Below are 19,333 nucleotides of genomic sequence, written 5' to 3' on the forward strand. Positions count from 1 at the left end.
CGATGGATGTTACTGATTCGTTAGTACCATGGGGCATCGATGATGTTCCTTAGTATCTCATTCTGGAATCGTTAATGAATTTCGATGTTACTCTTACTGGCACAACCCCAGAGTTGTATACCACTCCAAATAGATCTCAATATTTGCTAGTATAGAAGCAGATTGTTGTAGGTGAATAACTTGGAACTTTTTATACAAAGTATCTGTACGATTCTTTTTGATATTGACTTTCCAGCGGCCCAAGTCCTACGTCGAGACTTATACCCAGATATTTTGCTTTTGCTATATTAGCGTAGGGAATATTAATATTGTTCATTTTGATAGGAAAGTAGGTACCTATCTTTTTTATTCGTAAAGTTGATGTGAATGGATTTAGTTCCCAAAAAATTTCCAACTAGCATGTTACTTTCATATAGATGATTAAATTCTTGTATGAATATGAGTTATTGAAACAAAACGGGTAATTCACATAACGTTTAATTAAAAGAGAAATATTAAAATACAAGACTAGGGCAGTTGTTTAAGGCTTTTGCGGTCATCGTCTTATGAAAATTGGATTCTCGGGTTTTTAGGCCGCCGTCGTTGGTTTACTTAGTACTCGACATTTCCCTGGTCCAGTGCCTGGTATTTTCAAGAGAGATGTTGATTGTTGCTCGGTTTACAGTCGAGTACTAAAGTAAACTAACGACGACGGCCTAAAAACCCGAGAATCCAATTTTCATAAGACTAGGTCAATTAAAATTAAACTTTAATTTGAAGGCGTCTCTCTTTTAATTTGGCCCATCTTGCAGCCATTTCCTTTAGAATCATCTTGTCGACCAAGACATTCTCGCTTTTCATCAGCATCAAAAAATTTAGCCTTTCTTCGGCTATTGTCGTCCTGTAGGCATTTTTTACGAACTTAAGTTGGCTAAATTTTCTCTCATTGGTTGCTGTTGAATAGCCAGTAGTGAATACTAGTTTGCAAATAGTCGTGGTAGATTTCAGAACAGTTTTAAATTTAAGTGCTATATTTAAAACTGCTCGCATGGACTTTACACCATTCGACTAAGAAAACCGTAGTCCACGTTATCAAATAGGTAAGGTGTTTTTAGCTTTAGCATTAGACATTAGAGAGCGAAAAATATGTATAAAAACATAAATCTGACTTGTAAGTATCACAATGGATAATGGGTTCATTCGTTCATCAAGCAATTCAGAGAAGGTATTTAAGATAGTACCTACCTAAAGCAATCTACTTATTTATATAGAGGGTATGGTTTACTTCTTATGGATTGAATTTATCAAAAAACTAGACATGACAAAATGTAATTTTCTTTTAGCATCTTTTATTAGTATTGAAGAAAATAGTAAATCTAGAAGGACATAGTGGATGTGTATCGTTACACGATTACACGAGTAATCTCTTTGTAAATTTTCTGTAGCTTTTTTGTGGGTGTCTCTCATGGCTATAACTGCCGTGTCATCAGCGAAAGCAGCAACTGTATGGTGTTCAAGTTCACTAGTGTACAATAGATAGAGCAATGGAACAAGTACGCTACCCTGGGGTACTCCTGCCTTGATTTCTTTTAAATCAGAATACGATGCGTATTGCTTCACTCTGAAATATCTATCTGACAAGTTCGAATTTAAGATTCGGCAATATCAATGTGTGCAGTGAGTGGGACGCAGTGGGTGGTATAAGAGACGAAGGGTCCACTTAAATAAGTCGTCTGCTTGTTTGCTCACATCAGTTCACTTTGATTTTTCTTCCAAAATATTAGATAATTGGTCCACCAACAACAAGGTCCTTGTTTTATCGCCTTGAATGAAATAAAGAAGGCCTGTACATAGCACTACTCTAGCTAGATTTCTTATAATATCTAAAAAAAAAAACAAGAGTGCAGTTGTAGAAGTTCGCACAGGTCGCAGAAAAGGCTATTCACGGCACTGTGTCCGATCAAAACCCGCAATGAGTTCTCGGAGATGCGCAACAAAAAGGCTGTAAACTGTTATAGAAATGCAAAAGTTTAGTTCCTTAATGTATTATTATGCAGTTTTTACGTAATATCAGAATTGTACATAATAATTTAACTGACAGATTTTTCGATACCTATTTATATTTGTAATTATTATTATTTATAATAATTTAATATAAATTGGAAAACTGTCCCGGCTTATATATCTATGTTGAAATACAATTTTCTCCCATCAGCAATAAAGTAGTTAAACTGTAAAAAGTCATAAAATAAAATAATTTACATTAAGCACAAGCTGAATAATCTCCTAAAGCAAAGTCCCATTTATCTCCACTCCAACAAATGATATAAACGCCAGACTACAAATTAGACAAATGATTGGTGGGCAGACACATAAAACACGATATCGCGGGCTCCTCCTTCGGACCAATGAGTATAGCAGGCGGCATTTTTATAGAAGAATGCCAGTTTCCTGTCGATCTCTCATTGGTAGGAGGTTTAAATAGAAGGCGTTGCATGCTAAAGACCGTCGACCAGATAGATTGGCATGCGGCCTTTCACTTGTTACCAGATCTGTTAAAGATAGGAAGGTGTTGTTAGGTACCTTCTTAGCGCTTTGACGTTTTTTTTGCCGTCTGACTAGCCGTGTTTGTGATTAAGTGACTGTAGTTAACGTGTTAAAAAGATGTGCTATACAGACAATTAGTGTTCTTATTTCTTTCGGTAAAATCATGCAAGATTTTGAGAGCTCATCTCCTGTTAACGAAATGTCACCGTACTTAGGATCCAAATACGAAAGTCCAATATCTTCCAGATCACCAAGCCCCAATTTACCGTCTACACAAGCAAACGATCAAAAATATATGTCAGAAGATGAAATTTCCGTAGGATGTCCCAGTCCGGCTTTACAATCCTCTCCTAATTACAGGAGATCGAATGGAAATAGTCCTTCATTTTCCTCCGGTTGTAGATGTTCAGAAGAACACGAAGACTACTTTAAACCTTTGAAAAAACTCAAGATGATCGAAGAGAGACGGTTATCGCCGACGGTAGACGTCGAGGAGAGGCAAGACGGTGTAAAAAGTTTCTCAATTGCCGATATTCTTAATCACAAACCATCAAAACCCGCTTGTAACCGCATCGTAAGGCCGTGGGACATAGATCCCGAAGTAGAAGCGCATCAACAACGGTTAGAAAGTTTCCATAGACAGTTAAAAGTTCAACAATTGGCGTTATTGAGACCTGAGTTTGCGTTTAATGTTAGTTATACTTCTGAGACTGGTAGTGACAGATCTTCTAGTGTTGCGAGCGACTGTTGTTCACCCGATATTGTTCCCGTTTCGATCCAGAGACAGAGACAGCAAGGGAAGCAGCCCGGTGCGACTCCTTTGGATGCTCTCTTCCAAATGACCTCCAAGACGTTTGATTCGTCAACGGGAGAAAGTAGTGCTGGTAAGTATCAATAGTTTAAGACTGTTCAAGTAGAATTTCGAGGATTAACCTTTCGAATTTATCTTTTTGATTAATTTATAATGTCCTAGAAATAATCGATTTATCAAAATAACCTCCAAATTTCATATTTTGTTACTATGAGTTATAGTTTTTCTGTATTTTCTTCAACACTGTATACTAGTAAATGTGTTTTCTATATTTAATTTATGATATATCACTATCAATAATACCTAATTAGCAAAGCTACAACAGTTGTAATTTAGAAAAAATCTAACAATTTATAATGTTTCCGATATTACGAATAGTAGTATATTGGATGGGAAAATTAACCAAAAAAAAGATACAGGAATGAACTAGTAAAGAGATGGAAGGATACAATTAGAGAGGTAAGGGAGTACGGCATATTATTGCAGAAAACATGTATTAATATATCCAACGAATGACGAGAGGTTACCTAAACAAATTTTTGATTGAATATTAGAAGTCATAGAAAAAAAGAGATTTTAATCAAGATATATGTTGTTGACGGTCACAAAACTCAATAGAAGAACATGAAATTTTCTCGGACACGAAAAAAGATAGATTTTAATAATAAATTTTCATTTTTTATTCCATATATTTTCACGTTCTCTCTAAAAATATTGAATAATGACTGCTCCAAGCAACTATTTAGTTGTTTAGACTTCACAATTATAATAAAGTGGCAATTAGTTCTGATAAAAACAAATTATTAAATAAAATGTTTGCAAAATTGAATAGAGAGGAACGATATTATATAAAACTGATTTGGTAACTTCTTAAAAACATTCACAAAATTGCCTACTCATGAATCAAACTGACAACTGCCAGCTGACGATTCTTAATCGGTACAACTGATGTATTAATGTACAAAAGAATATAAACTGTAGCTAGAACTCCATACATAATAAATTCTTTTCTTTATCGTTCAAAATAATTGTTAATTAACAAGTAATTTGCTTAAATAATGCAAAATATTACGTACAAACTCAATGTATTGATTCGAGCTTACGAGCCTACGACAATAAAGTAATAGAAATAATGCTGTAAAAATTATTTCTCATAAAATAATTTCCTTGCGTATCAATACATATACTTCATCGAATTTCCAGGCATTGTAGCAATTCTGTGTCAAGTGTTTGACTGGAACCTCTCTCATTATCTTTCCCATCAGTTGGTTTTATATCTTTTACCAATTCATAATACGTTTCTTTTACGATGGTTTCGACTTTAAAGAATATTAAGAAATCTACAGTAACACCGGAATCTTTCTGGAAACCAAAGGCAGAATGCATTGTCGTGATGCATCCCCTAATTATTTACAATATCGAGGTCTATCAATTATTTCGCTATGGAATGGGTGCCAAAGAAACAGATGAAATTGTTTGGTTTTGGATTTTTTGGTTATACTTAACTACTGTTGACAATAGCTATTCGTTTCCATGTCATAATGAAAGAAACAACTTTCATCATCCGTTCTAATGCAAACCTACAGCGTAGGATCATATCCGCCTGTTCCTAACATGTTTTGGAAAGCCATTTGTGGTCAAAGACTGCCTGATGGTTCCACGGTTGATATTTAGTTCCTCTGCTATTGTTCGAACCCTTAACTCACGATCATTGGCGCGCTGATGGTGATCTTTCGTTCGATATTCCATTTTTTTACCACTAAGACACTAACACGCAGATGATAGAGAAATAATGTTCGTCGCATTTGTGAAAAATTAGATAAAGGTGGGTGACCACATTAAGTTGGTGGTTTCGTTGTTTAAGTGTGACCACAAGAGTTACAAGAGACTCATACTTCTAATTACTATTTTTCAAATAAAAATTAGTATGTTACGTATAACTCCTACCTTTCCTTTTCTCGTTGGCAAAATAAAAGCGAAAAAACTAAATTCAACCAGAGGGAATTTTCGATTCAATTTATTAAAAACGGCAATTCAATATTTCAAAAATGTTTTCCAATTTTGTCATTTTGCTTCAATTATGAAAATTATATTACTTTTCATGTCTTTATTTAGGTATTAAGAATCGATCCCGATTTCTTCAAATTCATTTCTGATTTTTCCAAAACAATTACATTTGTTCCAAAGTCATCAACAGCAGCCCAAAAAATATAGAATTCAGTAGGTACAGGGCATAGCCAAAAGTTAAAAGTCAATTTTTCAAAAATTCGAAGATTGAAATATAAAATTTAAATTTTATATAAATCTATTTCTTATAATTCATAAAGTTTATGATATAATGGTTTTATTTTATTTTGTTCAAACACACTGTATAATAGAATAATTATATTTTGCGATCACGCATATCCAGTTGGAGGAATAATCCAAAATTAATTATATAATCTTCCGATAATGATTAAAATTATTGTTAATTTCATGAAAAAAATTTTAGTAATGTTCCTGATTTGTTCTTCTTTTTTACCACTTGTATATATCCAAGGGAGAAAAGAAAAATCAATTGTTTCTTAAGAGCAAAGGTGTCGTGATCACACCATTGAGCTGTGCTTCACATTCACATCACATCTTTTCACAAATGCAGGTGTAAATATAGTTTATATTAGCTCTAAAGTAGGTATTATCATTTAATTTTCCAACCTAGTCTTCTGGATCAAATTGATTACCTTGCTTAACTTGATTGTTAGATAGCTATTAGCGTTGATCAGCAGATGTCACGGAAAAACGAATTAGTTCTACATCTGTTTACCTTCCGTACATTTTTATAAAATTTAGATATCTATACATACCATATCATTCATTTGTTTGAAACATTGAATGATCTTTTTATCGCAGTTAATATATCATTTAAGATTTAGATTCTCTGTCTTTCTTTCCACAAAATCACAAAAAATTTCCTTACAACTTGGCTTCTACCTATATTATTACGCACCTTGAAATTCCTCTTAGCTGTATTGACAATCAGCGATTGGAATTGAGGATATCATAAAGTATAGAAAATGGGCGAATGGAGATAACGTTTCTAGAAAGAAGATTCTTTACGAATAGTAGTTGATTCTGCGACAGTACCACTAACGTTGTTAGAAACCATAGTTTCGCGAAGAATCGCATTCACGAAGACGATTCTATGAATTGAATAGAGACAGCAACTTCAGAATGAGTTGTGATAGCCAAAGGAAGCATTGTTTCTAGTATGAACCAGCCCAATAAAGATGCAGCTGGAGAGCACTTTTGGTCAGATACCTGTTCTATTGCGAGAGTTAGCTAAAGTGGATTTGGTTTTTGGTTACAAGTAACCCCAGGGAATATGGGAATGTAAGTCGGACACCTCTGTAGAAGTATTCCTCGCTAGTGAGATGAGACTATAGTGGACTTGGCTGTTGGATACAACTAAACCCAGTAAATATAGGGCTGGGAAGGTCTTCAGGTCAGATTCCTGTGTAGGCCCTGTTCGCTAGTAAGATGAGGTTATAGAGGACTTGGTTTTTTCATTATAAGTAAAGCCAGTTAATATGAGAGCGAGGAGCTCGTTAGGTCAGACACCTGTAAAGTTGCTCTTGGTTAGCGAGATGAGACTATAGTGGACTTGGTTTTTAATTACAAGTAAACCCAGTTAATATGAGAATGAGGAGCTGTAAAGTGACTTTTCGCTATTAAGATGAATAGTGGATTTGGCTTTTGGTTACAATTAATCCCAAAGGATATGGAGCGGAAGAGATTTTCAGGTCAGACACCTGTAGATGTACTCTCTGTTAGCGAAATGAGGCTATAGTGGCTTTTGGTCAAAACTAATCCTAATGAATATGGGATTAGTTAAGGAAGTTCTTGGGTAGGGTAGGGTAGATTCCTGTAAATGCCGCTACACTGGACTTGGTTTTAGTTGCCTTTAATCTCATTGAATATAAGGCTGAGAAATCTTCATGTCAGACACCTGTAAAGGTTCTGTTTGCTAGCAATATTAGGTTATAGTGGACTTGTTTCTTGGCTGCAACTAAGCCCGATGAATATCAGTAAATAAATATTATGAAACGCCCTTTGCGTTATAATACCTATATATCATCTTAGTTTGTGGCATGTATTGGTTGCAAATATCTACTATGTTGCTACTATTGCTCATCAATTGTTTCATTGAGTTTAATTGAGGAAACAGAATTCTTTCATAGGTATGATATTGACCACTTGGTCTAAACTCCAACTGATTTTGTTTAGCTGTAATCTAATCGTCTAATCGAAAAACAAACAGTGTGTAGGGTAGGGTATTTTGCTTAAACGAATCCTCTATAGAATGTATATTAAGAAATCACCTACTAATACACCATCAAGCACGGCACGATCGATTTCCGTACGGTCTTAAATTAAAAAAGCAGCCGCTGTGTGAGGTCCACACCGCCTAGTTGGTAGAGGTGCGGAGAACGAACGAAGAATATACGTATTAAGATAGCCGTTAGCTCACCATAAAATGTGTAGAGGACTAGAACTAATCATCTATCATTCGAAATTATTGTTATAAAAGAGGCGGTATCTGACACGATTAAGGACTAGAAATTTGACGTTTTCGTTTAAAAACTATGGTATCGGATGATGGACTGCTTATTCAAGAAGCTCTATCTTACGAAATATTTTCGCGACTTATCTTAGTCAAATCGACTCAAAATGAACTTGAGATGTGTAAGGAAAAATATTTTACAGTGTAGAAAACGAAGTTAACCAAATCGTACGGAGTCAAAATAAACTGATTATAACTACTTATGTAGTTTACATAAATGAAATGTAATCATTTAAATACGTAAATCTTTTGAATAGCTAATTAGTGTGAGTTCAAGTGATTACTTTCAAATTATTTTCTCTGCTAACTAGTACCAGGGTTGTCTGAAAAGTTTGTGACGTCAATCTGAAAATGTTAGCACTTATCATATATTAATAAATATATTAGCGGATTGAGAGATTTTTACTAAAATTTCGGTCATTTATGAATATAAGTTTATGTTTCACCATCGTATAATTGATTATTAATTATAATTGATGAGTCGTTATGAAAATTTTACTAGAAATTGGAACAGTATTAAGCTGTTTGTTTTTGAAAAGGCAATTCGCCTACGTAAATAACCGAGGTGTATGGAAACTCTGCACCATCATTTACACCACTAAATTTTTGGCAGCTGACTTCAAACGTAACCCTATCAGCTTGATTGACAACGAGTATTCCGGATGGCCAAAACTTCGACAACTAGCGATATCATTGAAAAATATGACTAATTGGTACTGAACGACTATCTGATTAAGGCTACAGAGATAGAAGAGGTTATCGGAATATTAAAAGGACTGGATTCACCACTCAAATCCTGAAACAAAAAAGCCGAGACAGGCTGCATCTCAATTAATTTGACAATCTCCCAGATTTACTAACATAAAATTTCATTCATCCAACTTTGTAAGAGTTGTCTACCTTGGACACAATAATTTTGCTAAATGCTTAATGAATCTGCGTGTAAGCAACAACAGTACAAACTGCCAATATTTGGTGTTATGCTTTGAATATACAAGGGTTAAACATTACTTGTATTGTTCATTATTAGCAGAATTAACAAAAATTTCATGAATTTCCAAATTAGCTCGATTTTTATTTTGATTTCTTTCTTCGGATTATAATCTGATAATTACCTTTGTATGATTTTATCACTATCTTTTTTAATTGAAGTACCCCATTCTTATTAATTTCCTATGATAAGTTACCAATTATTCAACAGAAAAAAATTATAAAAAATGTTGAAATCTAATAAATTCATATCAGACCCAACAGGTCATTTCACTGCTGTTCCAATCCACCGTTATGGACAGGCTCTGTATATATATAAAATTACAGCGGAATTTTATGGTGCAATATCCTATTAATTCCATGTTTAAGTTAGTGGGTATTTGCATATCAGGAAATAATGTATTTTGTAGGGAATATAACGTCCATGTTAAATTTTCCCTAAACAAATATGGAACAATAATTGTATTATTCACAATACTGCGTTTATTTTGTGATCTTTGTGTATGACATTCTTGCATCCAGCGTAGATTTTCATCAGCTAACAGGTGTTTGCCAGTACCTGTTCAAATAAAACACGTTGCCTCTAGCGATAAAAAATCCTTATCAGTGAAATTGTTGTTTTGGTTTATCATATACTCGTAGAATTCACTTCTACTGTCAAAGTTGTCATCAGTCAATTTAAAACTTCATTATAATGGTAGTTTACCTTTTACTGAGAAGGTTTCAATAACCAAATCCCTAAATAACCTTCTATATCTAGAGTGTGAATGTTTTACTACTGACAACATTATGTTTTGTTTATTTTGAATTATTTTTGGTTTATTACGCTTATTATGCTGCACTCCTCACATGGTTTAATTCTTTATTTTCGCTTTAATCTGCTCACCGTATATTATGAAATAACTTCACGAATAATTGTTAAGTCCGCATTTTTCGACAATACAAATGTCATCAATGTTTCAAAACTCTTAATTTCGTAAGTTGCTTGAATAGGTTTCACCTTCTTTATAATATTAACAGTACAGAAGTGTACTTTAGTATTCCTTCAGTTTTTAACGTCAGAAGAAAAAAAATCAGCAAAAATAATTATATACAATAAAAATATACGGAATAGTTGAGGAGCTTGGCTCACTAATAAAAGCTGTTACATACATTATACGGATTGTTTTTAAATAGATCGAAATAAATGCCGAACAATACGTAATTTCATTTAATGTGTAATATTTTCATTTATTATTTTCTAAGTAAATTAAGTTTTCGTATTTTTACCTAGATTGTATCAATTTGAGGCCAAATGTTGTACATTATATTGATACATTGACAAAAATTAAATTAAAATAAAAAAATGTTATGAAAATTTCTCATATTGTTTATTCATCTGATACCGAATAATTGCGTTAAATTTTAGACCTCTTAGGCCCATAGCACGGAAGTGATTCCCTTCCACTCTTTTCTATTTTTTTCTTTCGTTTTCCAGTCTTGAATTCCTCTATCTCTTAGGTCTTCCATCACCTCTTCCTACCATATTTTCGTTGATCTTCCTTTTTTTCTTGTTGATCCTTGTTCTATGTCCATCATTTTTTTGTTGCTCTAAAATCTGGCATTCTTTGTATGTGACCCAGCCACTCTATTCTTTTAGATGTTATTATCTTGCTTAGTTCTCCTCCTCCAATTAGATTCCTTATTTCATTATTTGTTCTCCTCAGCCATAAATCTCTCTCCTCTTTACCGCCTAAGTGTTTTTCTTTCCCATATATCTAACTTCTCTTCTTCTGCTTTGTTAAGAATCCACGTTTTGCCCTCCGTAGCTTAGTGCTGGCCTTATTATTGTTTTGAATAGATGCAGCTTCGCCTGGATATTTTTTGGGATCTTATTATAGCCCTCAACTGTTTACTTCCGCTCGTCATCCCCACTTTTAGGTTTTCTCCCTCGTTACCGTCGTTCTTGATAACCACTATTGACTAACTTCTCATTACTCCTTTTTCTTTGTAGTGTTGTCATTATCATGAACTTATTCGTTGACTCATTTAAATCATGTTTAAACATTTACTAGTTGTGATTCTTAAGCACCAAAACACCAATTGGAAAACATTGATGTCTTTTAGCAAATATATTGTATTCTTCAACTTCACGATTATGGAATTAAAGCAGATAGCACATTTCATATTAACACAAAACGTTTATTTTGATTTTACTTTTCACAAAAAAACGGCCTAGTCCGGCTAGTGGTCGGCACTGATTATATGTTAAATCAAAGCCCTCAACACAATATTTATTTTAGCTGGTTCAGTATTTAGTTGTTTGGGACCTTGCAGGGAGCAATTAATTCATTCGGAAATTGGAATAACTGACTTATCCAGGCTAAGCTCATTTGTTCACAATTACAATTTATTAAAAATACAGAGATCTTTCGAGTCGAGAATACTACTGGTATATAGGATCGAAGATTAAACCAAATCTGTGAAACGTTAAATTCAACAATACCGATACAGAGAACAGCAGCTACATCCTGACGTCTGTACAAAAAGTGTGTATACAGTAAAAAATCCTTGAATGCGATTTACTTGAGTTTCTGAATTTCTACAGCAAATTACTTTTAAGTTTGCGAAAAATAGATCTGAATAATCTTGAAGACCCATTTTCTTGGACTATATCATTGTATCCTACGTTTAAATTTAAATGTATGTTCTAACTATACTTAACACAGCGCTTTATTTGCTTTTTTATTGGTACCTTAAAAGTACAATCGAAATAATTGGTGCCAACAAAAAAATTGAGCAACGTGTTATTTGTCAACTACGGTTACTAATCTTCTAAATGTTTGATGTGTAATAGGAGAGCAATAAAACTTTCTCTTTCATAAAAATATACAGGACGTATTAAAAAAATGTTCCAGTCAGGCAACAAATTTGCATTACCTAAGCAAAGCAAAAAAGCAGCATCAAAATGAATGTATTGAAAAAAATTACAATTACGATTCGAAAAAAAAAACTAATATAAGTGTTCAAATTCTTGTCCATCCCGATCAATGCATTTACGGCGAAGTTTCTCAACGAAGAGTCAGGTCCCGTGAAGCATATCAAGCTGTCCGCGAAGAGTTTCTTCTTCAATTGCAGTTCGAATGTCGGAAAATGTGCTTTACAAAAACGTCGCCTCTGAGGAAGAAATCACAAAGTGTCCGGTCACATGACCGTACAGGCCACTCAACGAATCTTCGTTTGCCTATCCATTCTCCAAAATGAACATTAAGGTACTGTCACACACATAACGCGTAGTGCGGCGAAACTCCATCCTGCATGAAATGACGGATGTTCGCGAGTGTTGGATCGTTGTCCATTTATCCAAGTAAATCTTCGAGCATTTATGCAGTTATGTCGATTGACCGTGTACCGTTCAGCTTTAAGGTTACTTCAACTGACCAACAAAATGAAATGCTGGAACCGCGGGTACTACGAAATTCCAATCTGCTATCAAAATCATCCTCGTGAAGCGCCTGGTGGATACGCGGACGGTAAAATCGATAGTGTAGACGTTTCAGCATTCGTCGTAAAGAACGATCGAATATTTGAAGTTCTCCAGATCGACGCACTGCAGATTGGCTCAACTCCATCGCCGCTGTTTATTTTCGTTACAGATACCGGTGGTCCAGAACGCGGCGCGTCGGCAACAGAGCCCGTTTTAAGAATTTCTAGGTACGTCTTCCACATTGTTGAACGATTTGGTAGCCACAAATTCTTTAGTACGCAGATACGACGTAACAAGAAAACACTTTCCTGAATCGTGAACTTTTATCGGTTATTCATTGTGAAAACGCGTATTCGAGGAGCACATGATATTATAACACATACACGACTATCTGATGCACGAACATGCTTCGTTTTGAATTCCGACAGCATTTCCAGACTTTGAGAGTTGCCAGACTTATGCCGATTTATCGTTACCTGACTTATGTCAATTTCAAAAAAGATGCATGATATGTAGTTAATACTAGTATAAGAAAGTAGCTGACAGGTGCAGCTTTGTCTGCATTATAGAAGAGAAGGTAAGCCGTATAATTAGGAAGAGTGGGTTGTGGAGACATAATACAATTTTAAATAATTTTGAGCTGGATAAATTATCATTAGATGAGGAATCTTGAGACTGAATCAATTTCAAAGATGGATCACATATAAACATCGCACAATCGTCAAATGTTACCAATATTCAATGACATAATACATGTATAAACTCAGCTTCTTTGTATGGATCTACTTGTCTCTACCAAACTATTGATCATCTCTTAAATAGGTCTAAATGTTCGTAAGACCAAATAACCTACCAAGTCCATATTTTGGAATGTCATTACTATTGAAGGAAAACTAAATTTTTTATTGCATATCTGTGAAATCTTTTCTGAAACTGGTAAAATTATGAATACTAGGTGTGATCAAAAATTGATGAGAATTGTGTCAAAAAATTTTCTTTCTAACACTGGTGTCCCCTCAAAACAAAATCTGACAGGACTATACTTATCGAAGAAAACAATGTACATGACATTGATGTTAAACTTTGTCCACATTTGGCAAATAATCGTTTTTGGTATCGAAGAACGCCCCTTTTCGTTAGCTGACTCGTATCCACTTTAAAATCGCTCAAGCTTCTTATAACATATTTTATTATTTCGTGCACTTCTTTAGCACTTTTTAAAACAAAACTTGTCCTATCTGTGCTTCTACCATTCGAAATGTTGTACTGATATAGCAGACGGCTCGTCCGTGGTTTTTTCTTGACCTCTTCCAATGTTGTAGAGTCGGTGCAAAAAACTGTTTTTTTCATCGATTCGAGGTGGGCATTCTCAATCTTATATATTAAAAAAATTGATGATTTCCATTCCGAGTCCGTTCAGGCGTTCTACCCAACCGATTTGCTTAATTTTTTTTTCAATGAAAGATATCGATACACAGATCAGCCATCAACCATCGGATTTCATCTAATTTTCACCATTCTCAAATTATACTCAAATGCTACACACGTTCTATCCTCAATATCTCAGGTTCTATTCAAGATAGAGACTTTCGTTTTGGTTTAAGAACACTCGCTGAAACACTTTCTTTCTTTTGAGTTTTTGAACACTTAAATCGGTTGAGTTGGAGAGGAACTAGGCGCGGACATTCAATGTGGAGTTATGGATTTTTGTAGGTTTTTGGCAATTTTTCTACATTCAGAGATCTATATCTCAGGTTCTAATACAACTACAGAGTTCTTTTCTATTAATATATATATATATATATATATATATATATATATATATATATATATATATATATATATATATATATATAAAAAAGCTAGCAAGGTTTATCAGCAATTAACAAGTGTGAAACCGTCATCTTTATGAGCTGTTATCAACAGTTTGCGACTAAAAAATTCGACAGCTGTACGTTGTTAACTTAAACATACCATTTTAAAACCGAAAAGAACAATGTAGTGCTTCTAAAACACACTAATAATGAGCGCTATCTTACATCTCATGGAATAAATATGTTTCACTAAAGATTCGTCCACGGCTATGACATTCCGGTTATTTTTAGGTTTCCTTAGTAGATGCATCGTAAATTATAGCAGCTATAAAAATTAATTCATAATATTTACACCTCGTATATAAACGGGGAGCAAGTTATGCAGTTATTATCGAGCGACCGTTATGCTATGACTGAGAACGCGCTTCTCTTCTACTACGTCTACTAAAATCCTTCTTCGAGCCACTGGCGATGCAGGATGCTAAATTAAAAGAAATAACGCATACTAGAAATTCTCACCTTGTAATAACTTATTGTGGTATTTTATACATCTGTTGATGTACATCATATATATATATATATATGTATGGAATTCTCCCAAGGAAAGTGTTAAGAGTTTTTACTGATTTTATAATGGAAATTTTGAAAACGTTAATGTGGCTATAATTATTTACTGTCAGAATTTCTCAAAGTTTAGTTTAGAAAATAAAATTCCATATCGGTAACACGTTATACACGAGAAACGTGTCAGGGAACTTCTAAGTAGTTTATAATTATTAGTTCTAAGCTCGCTTCACATAACTTATTCCTAATAACGAGTCTTTGTATATAAAAAAACTCGTTTAAATAAATTATTCGTCGAGACTAACAGTAACGGATTAGGCGGCGAAGATCATTCAAACTTTCATTGCATTCATAAAATTTGGAGAAAACAACAATAAAAAACTTTCTTAAATCATATCAATTTCAATAGTTTATTAACAAAAAATTTCTAACAAAGATCAAGAGAAAAAAGGTATTCAGTGAAATATTCAGTTAGTTCAGATTTTTGATCACACTCGGATCTGTACCATGCGATGAAAACATATCTTTTACTACAGACAAGTCTGACTCTCACCTTGTGAGAAAAAGCAAAACATGACTAAGTGACTCTTATATTGGCAACATCCTGGCCACGTTGTGTGAATGTAAAAGCATTTTTTGAGCGTTCAACCCTATTTCTCACATACATTCGAATAATTTCAACCCAAAGTTCATATCAAGTTCATTGTTTTGAAAGATTTTCTATCGCAGACATGGCCTGGGAAACGCATTCTATTATACTGGTTAAAAAAATCTATCGATTAAAAATTGTCTCTCTGAGCTAGGTGTCGATTGACCACAAGATGCAAGGTTAATCGGTGCTTTCATTTATCCAGATTTTCAGCTGATTACTATGGACAAACTCATGTAGTAGCACTTATCTGCGTACAGCTGGAAAAGTCTCATGTAACAGTGAAGCATTAGATGAAATGGTTGAATTGCGAAATAATTCACATAATAACCTGATATTCTAGTCATATATTTGTGTGTACATTTTTTTGCATTTTGGAATATGTCACGTAAAAATATAACGATTCATACTGAGTATCCCAATCTTTGAGAAAAATAGCAGTAATTTTCTCTTCAGTCATTCTTATATTTAAAATTGTTTTTTTGAGAATTTTCTCTTCTCATACAGGTTGACACTACAATGCTTAGTTATTAGACCGTTAGTAATCAAATGTTGGAAATTATACAGGGTGTTTTGGAGAAGGTTAATAGGAATCAACATAGAGGTAAACAGGGCTATTTACAGCACATTCAGATAAATTTCGACAGTAAAATTAATAACGGTTTTTGAGTTATGATTCACACAAATTTATTTTGAGCTTTTCCAAAATGTGGTTTTCAAAATGAGAGAACAATCATTTTGTACGGTTTAGATTAAAAAAAAGTGAAAGTTTTGAGATGATGAAAATTTAATTTCACTCCTAAGAACAAATTAAAAAAAATATGATAAACTTAAAAAAATCATGACACAAAACCCTCTACAAATACCGTGTACAATGAAGTTGACTAATACAGTCATCAATTGATGTGAAAAAATTATAATTTTTTGTGAATTAAATCTTGTTATTTTCTCATCATTTGAGTTTAGTTGATAAATCAGCCACATTTTGGTGCTATTACTTTAGATTATTGAATTAATACAGTTATAATTTAATGAAGTATTTATTCATATGGGACTTAATCGCTGATTGTAAGTAAAATTAATGCCAATAAATCTCATCCGATTAACGGTATTGACAGTAATTGGCTATACAACAAATCACTATTCAAATGTTAGAATGACTACATGACATTTATTGGTAGTGTGTCTTTAGTTACAAATAAAACTTTCTGAAAGAAGTAATGACTATTGGAATATAACAAAATATAAGTATATAATAATAATTTTCAGTTAATATCAATATCTATGGTAGATAATATTGATGATGACGAATGATGCTTATTATAACTTATAACGCAATAATAATAAATAGTGTATACAACCTTTATTACAGTTTTTTCTCAATTCTTTGATAAATATTTACAGAGAACAAAATTCAAAAAATTCGTAGGTAGTATAAACATTTCAGTAAGGCCGCCATATTGCGTGACATCATAGGTATAAAATAAAAGCTGAACATATAATACAAAGTAAATAAAACAATTATTTTATCGGTTATTCTAAGACAAGCGTTATAATTAAACTTTGATTAATCTGAAAAATGATATGTAAATCGTGTTTTTTGCAAGTATGTAGAAAAACCACGACTAAACTTTTTATGATGACAACAAATTTGTATATACAACAAAAATGGTTTGAAAGTGTTGGTCGTTTTGACGATCCTGCGAATTGTAATTATTTTGTTACCAGGATCATTGTACTGTGAGTAAGATTCAAATTTAACTTATTTTAACATTTTATATAAATTAAGTTTATTATGCTTTCAATTCTTAACGTTATTATGTAATAATGTAAGAACATAACCTATAGAAGATTAATTCACTTTATTTACTTTATATATAGAAAAATGTAAAATGACAACTGAATTATAACAGTACCCGCTACGGTGCCGGCAACGATAACCTCGTGATCATCAAGCAGACAACTGCTCAATGTTTTTTTAAACGTATGTCATCAGAACTGAAAACCATTGAGAAACGTTTTCTTATGTAGTTAAAAATTTTAAATTTTTGACTTTCTGACATTATTTCATATCAAGAACTTATCAAATAAACAAAAAAATAAATACATTACAAAATATGTATGTTCTTCATGTTTAATAGGAAATCAAGAAATGTAATCTAAATACACCTTAAGAAGATAACAAAACAGTTTTTTTGGGTACCATTCAACATATCTCAACGTTAGATCAATGAATGAATATATGTTTTGGAATGGTTTTCATCTACTTTGTCCACTTCTTAATTTCAATTGTAAATATCCTAATAAGTTTCCTTATTAGCTCATTTCATATTTTCGAGAAGAGTCAGCAGTCGCTAGGTGCTAAATTTTGAAGGTAAGGTGATTGATTATACTGAATATGGATAATAAGCGATCAAAAAACTGACAAATCACAAACGACTAATAGAATATAGGTGCTTATGCTTCTTCGCACATTGTTCCCTGAATTATCACTACCCAATATAGAATTTAGAGTTTGGGTGTTATCTTCAGACTAAGTTTTATTCCGACTATCTAAGAAAATCTTGACCTTGATGTTCGACTTTAAATGAGAGACATTGAATCTTTGTGTTCAACGTATATCCCAATAACAATTTTGGAATGTTGAAGATATTTGGATTTGCTTCTTTTAATTGAACCACGATTTTCTTCTGTTCACCAATCATATCTGTCACTTATTTGTCACTGCTCATTTGGAGATCATATATATGTATTATCAATAAGATGTTATTAAAATAATGGAGCCCTTTTAATCCATAGGCGTATCACTTCTTCTAGTAGACAGTTAAAATATTTATATACTTATACCTCGAATATTTTCATATGAATATAATGAATATATCGCTAATATTTTCACTTATTAACGCACTTATAACTTCTAAACAGTTTAAGGTAAAAAAGTGCGATTTTATTTATTTAGTCCTTATATAATATATATAATATATACATAACTCTGTAAATCGTAGATTTCTAAGAACAAGCGTTTTACTAACTAATTCCAGTGTGTTATCAACACTTTTACATGAATGTATGTCTGTAAATGAATTGAGACAATTGAAAATTGATGTTTTTTCATTAATTGTTAAATGTCCAATTTTTTCGTGTTTACACCACTCTTCCAAAATTTCCATAATTACACTAGACTGCCCCTTCCAAGCTGCAACGCAGCTGTGAAGGATACGCAACTTGGACCTTCTTACTATATGGAAAAACCTAAAATCGTATTTTCTGTGAATTTTGTCCGAAAGAGATTCTTGGAATTAAAATTCTTGGGCTTAAAATAAAATTTCCAGCTTTTATCAGCAAATAGATAGTTATTGAAAAAATCTTATGATACTGCTATGTAATCTTTAATAAACGGAGCTTTTGGCGGGCGGCATGTGCCAACTCGTGATGGTAGTTGTCAAGAAAATCAGACAACTTCTGAGTCATGCAGCTCAGAATTTTATTTATGAAATGATCTTAACATAACCTAACTTACCTCCATCGGTATGGCACTCTGTATTTTAAATTTAAAATCATTAATTACAAGCAATTTGTTGACTATTAATGCCATTAACAAATGGTGGCAATATTTTAATCAGCTCTAAGTGTCCATTATAACGTTATATGAAATTTTACAAATTACGGCTCCTGCAAGTTTTAAAAACTATTTTAAAGACTACCTTTTCGTTAACCTGAAATATCCCCGTCCCAAGTTGGTGCATCTTTATCTCAATCAAAGCTGTAACGCACCCCTTTTGACCTAACCAAATTATTTTTCATTGTTATATGTTTATAAAAGAACAAAAACCCAAAACTAGTATATTAGCTTTATATACGAAACATTCAGATTATTCTTTAATAATATTCGAGCTTAGTTTTGCATAAGAAA

At 33.0% G+C, this 19,333-nt stretch overlaps 1 protein-coding gene across 1 annotated transcript in view; it reads left to right on the forward strand.

Annotated features, from left to right (window-relative positions):
* The first annotated feature begins 2,527 nt into the window (after positions 1-2,527).
* The window catches only part of LOC130901693 (homeobox protein Hox-A4-like), a 106,215-nt gene continuing 89,409 nt past the window's right edge, over positions 2,528-19,333 (forward strand). Inside the window, exon 1 of the mRNA XM_057813228.1 lies at positions 2,528-3,410. Coding sequence (XP_057669211.1) covers positions 2,690-3,410 — 721 coding nt within the window. The 5' untranslated portion in view covers positions 2,528-2,689. The remainder of the gene's footprint in view (positions 3,411-19,333) is intronic.

The sequence above is a fragment of the Diorhabda carinulata genome, chromosome X (genome assembly GCF_026250575.1).
Source record: "Diorhabda carinulata isolate Delta chromosome X, icDioCari1.1, whole genome shotgun sequence".
Classification (NCBI taxonomy): domain Eukaryota; kingdom Metazoa; phylum Arthropoda; class Insecta; order Coleoptera; family Chrysomelidae; genus Diorhabda; species Diorhabda carinulata.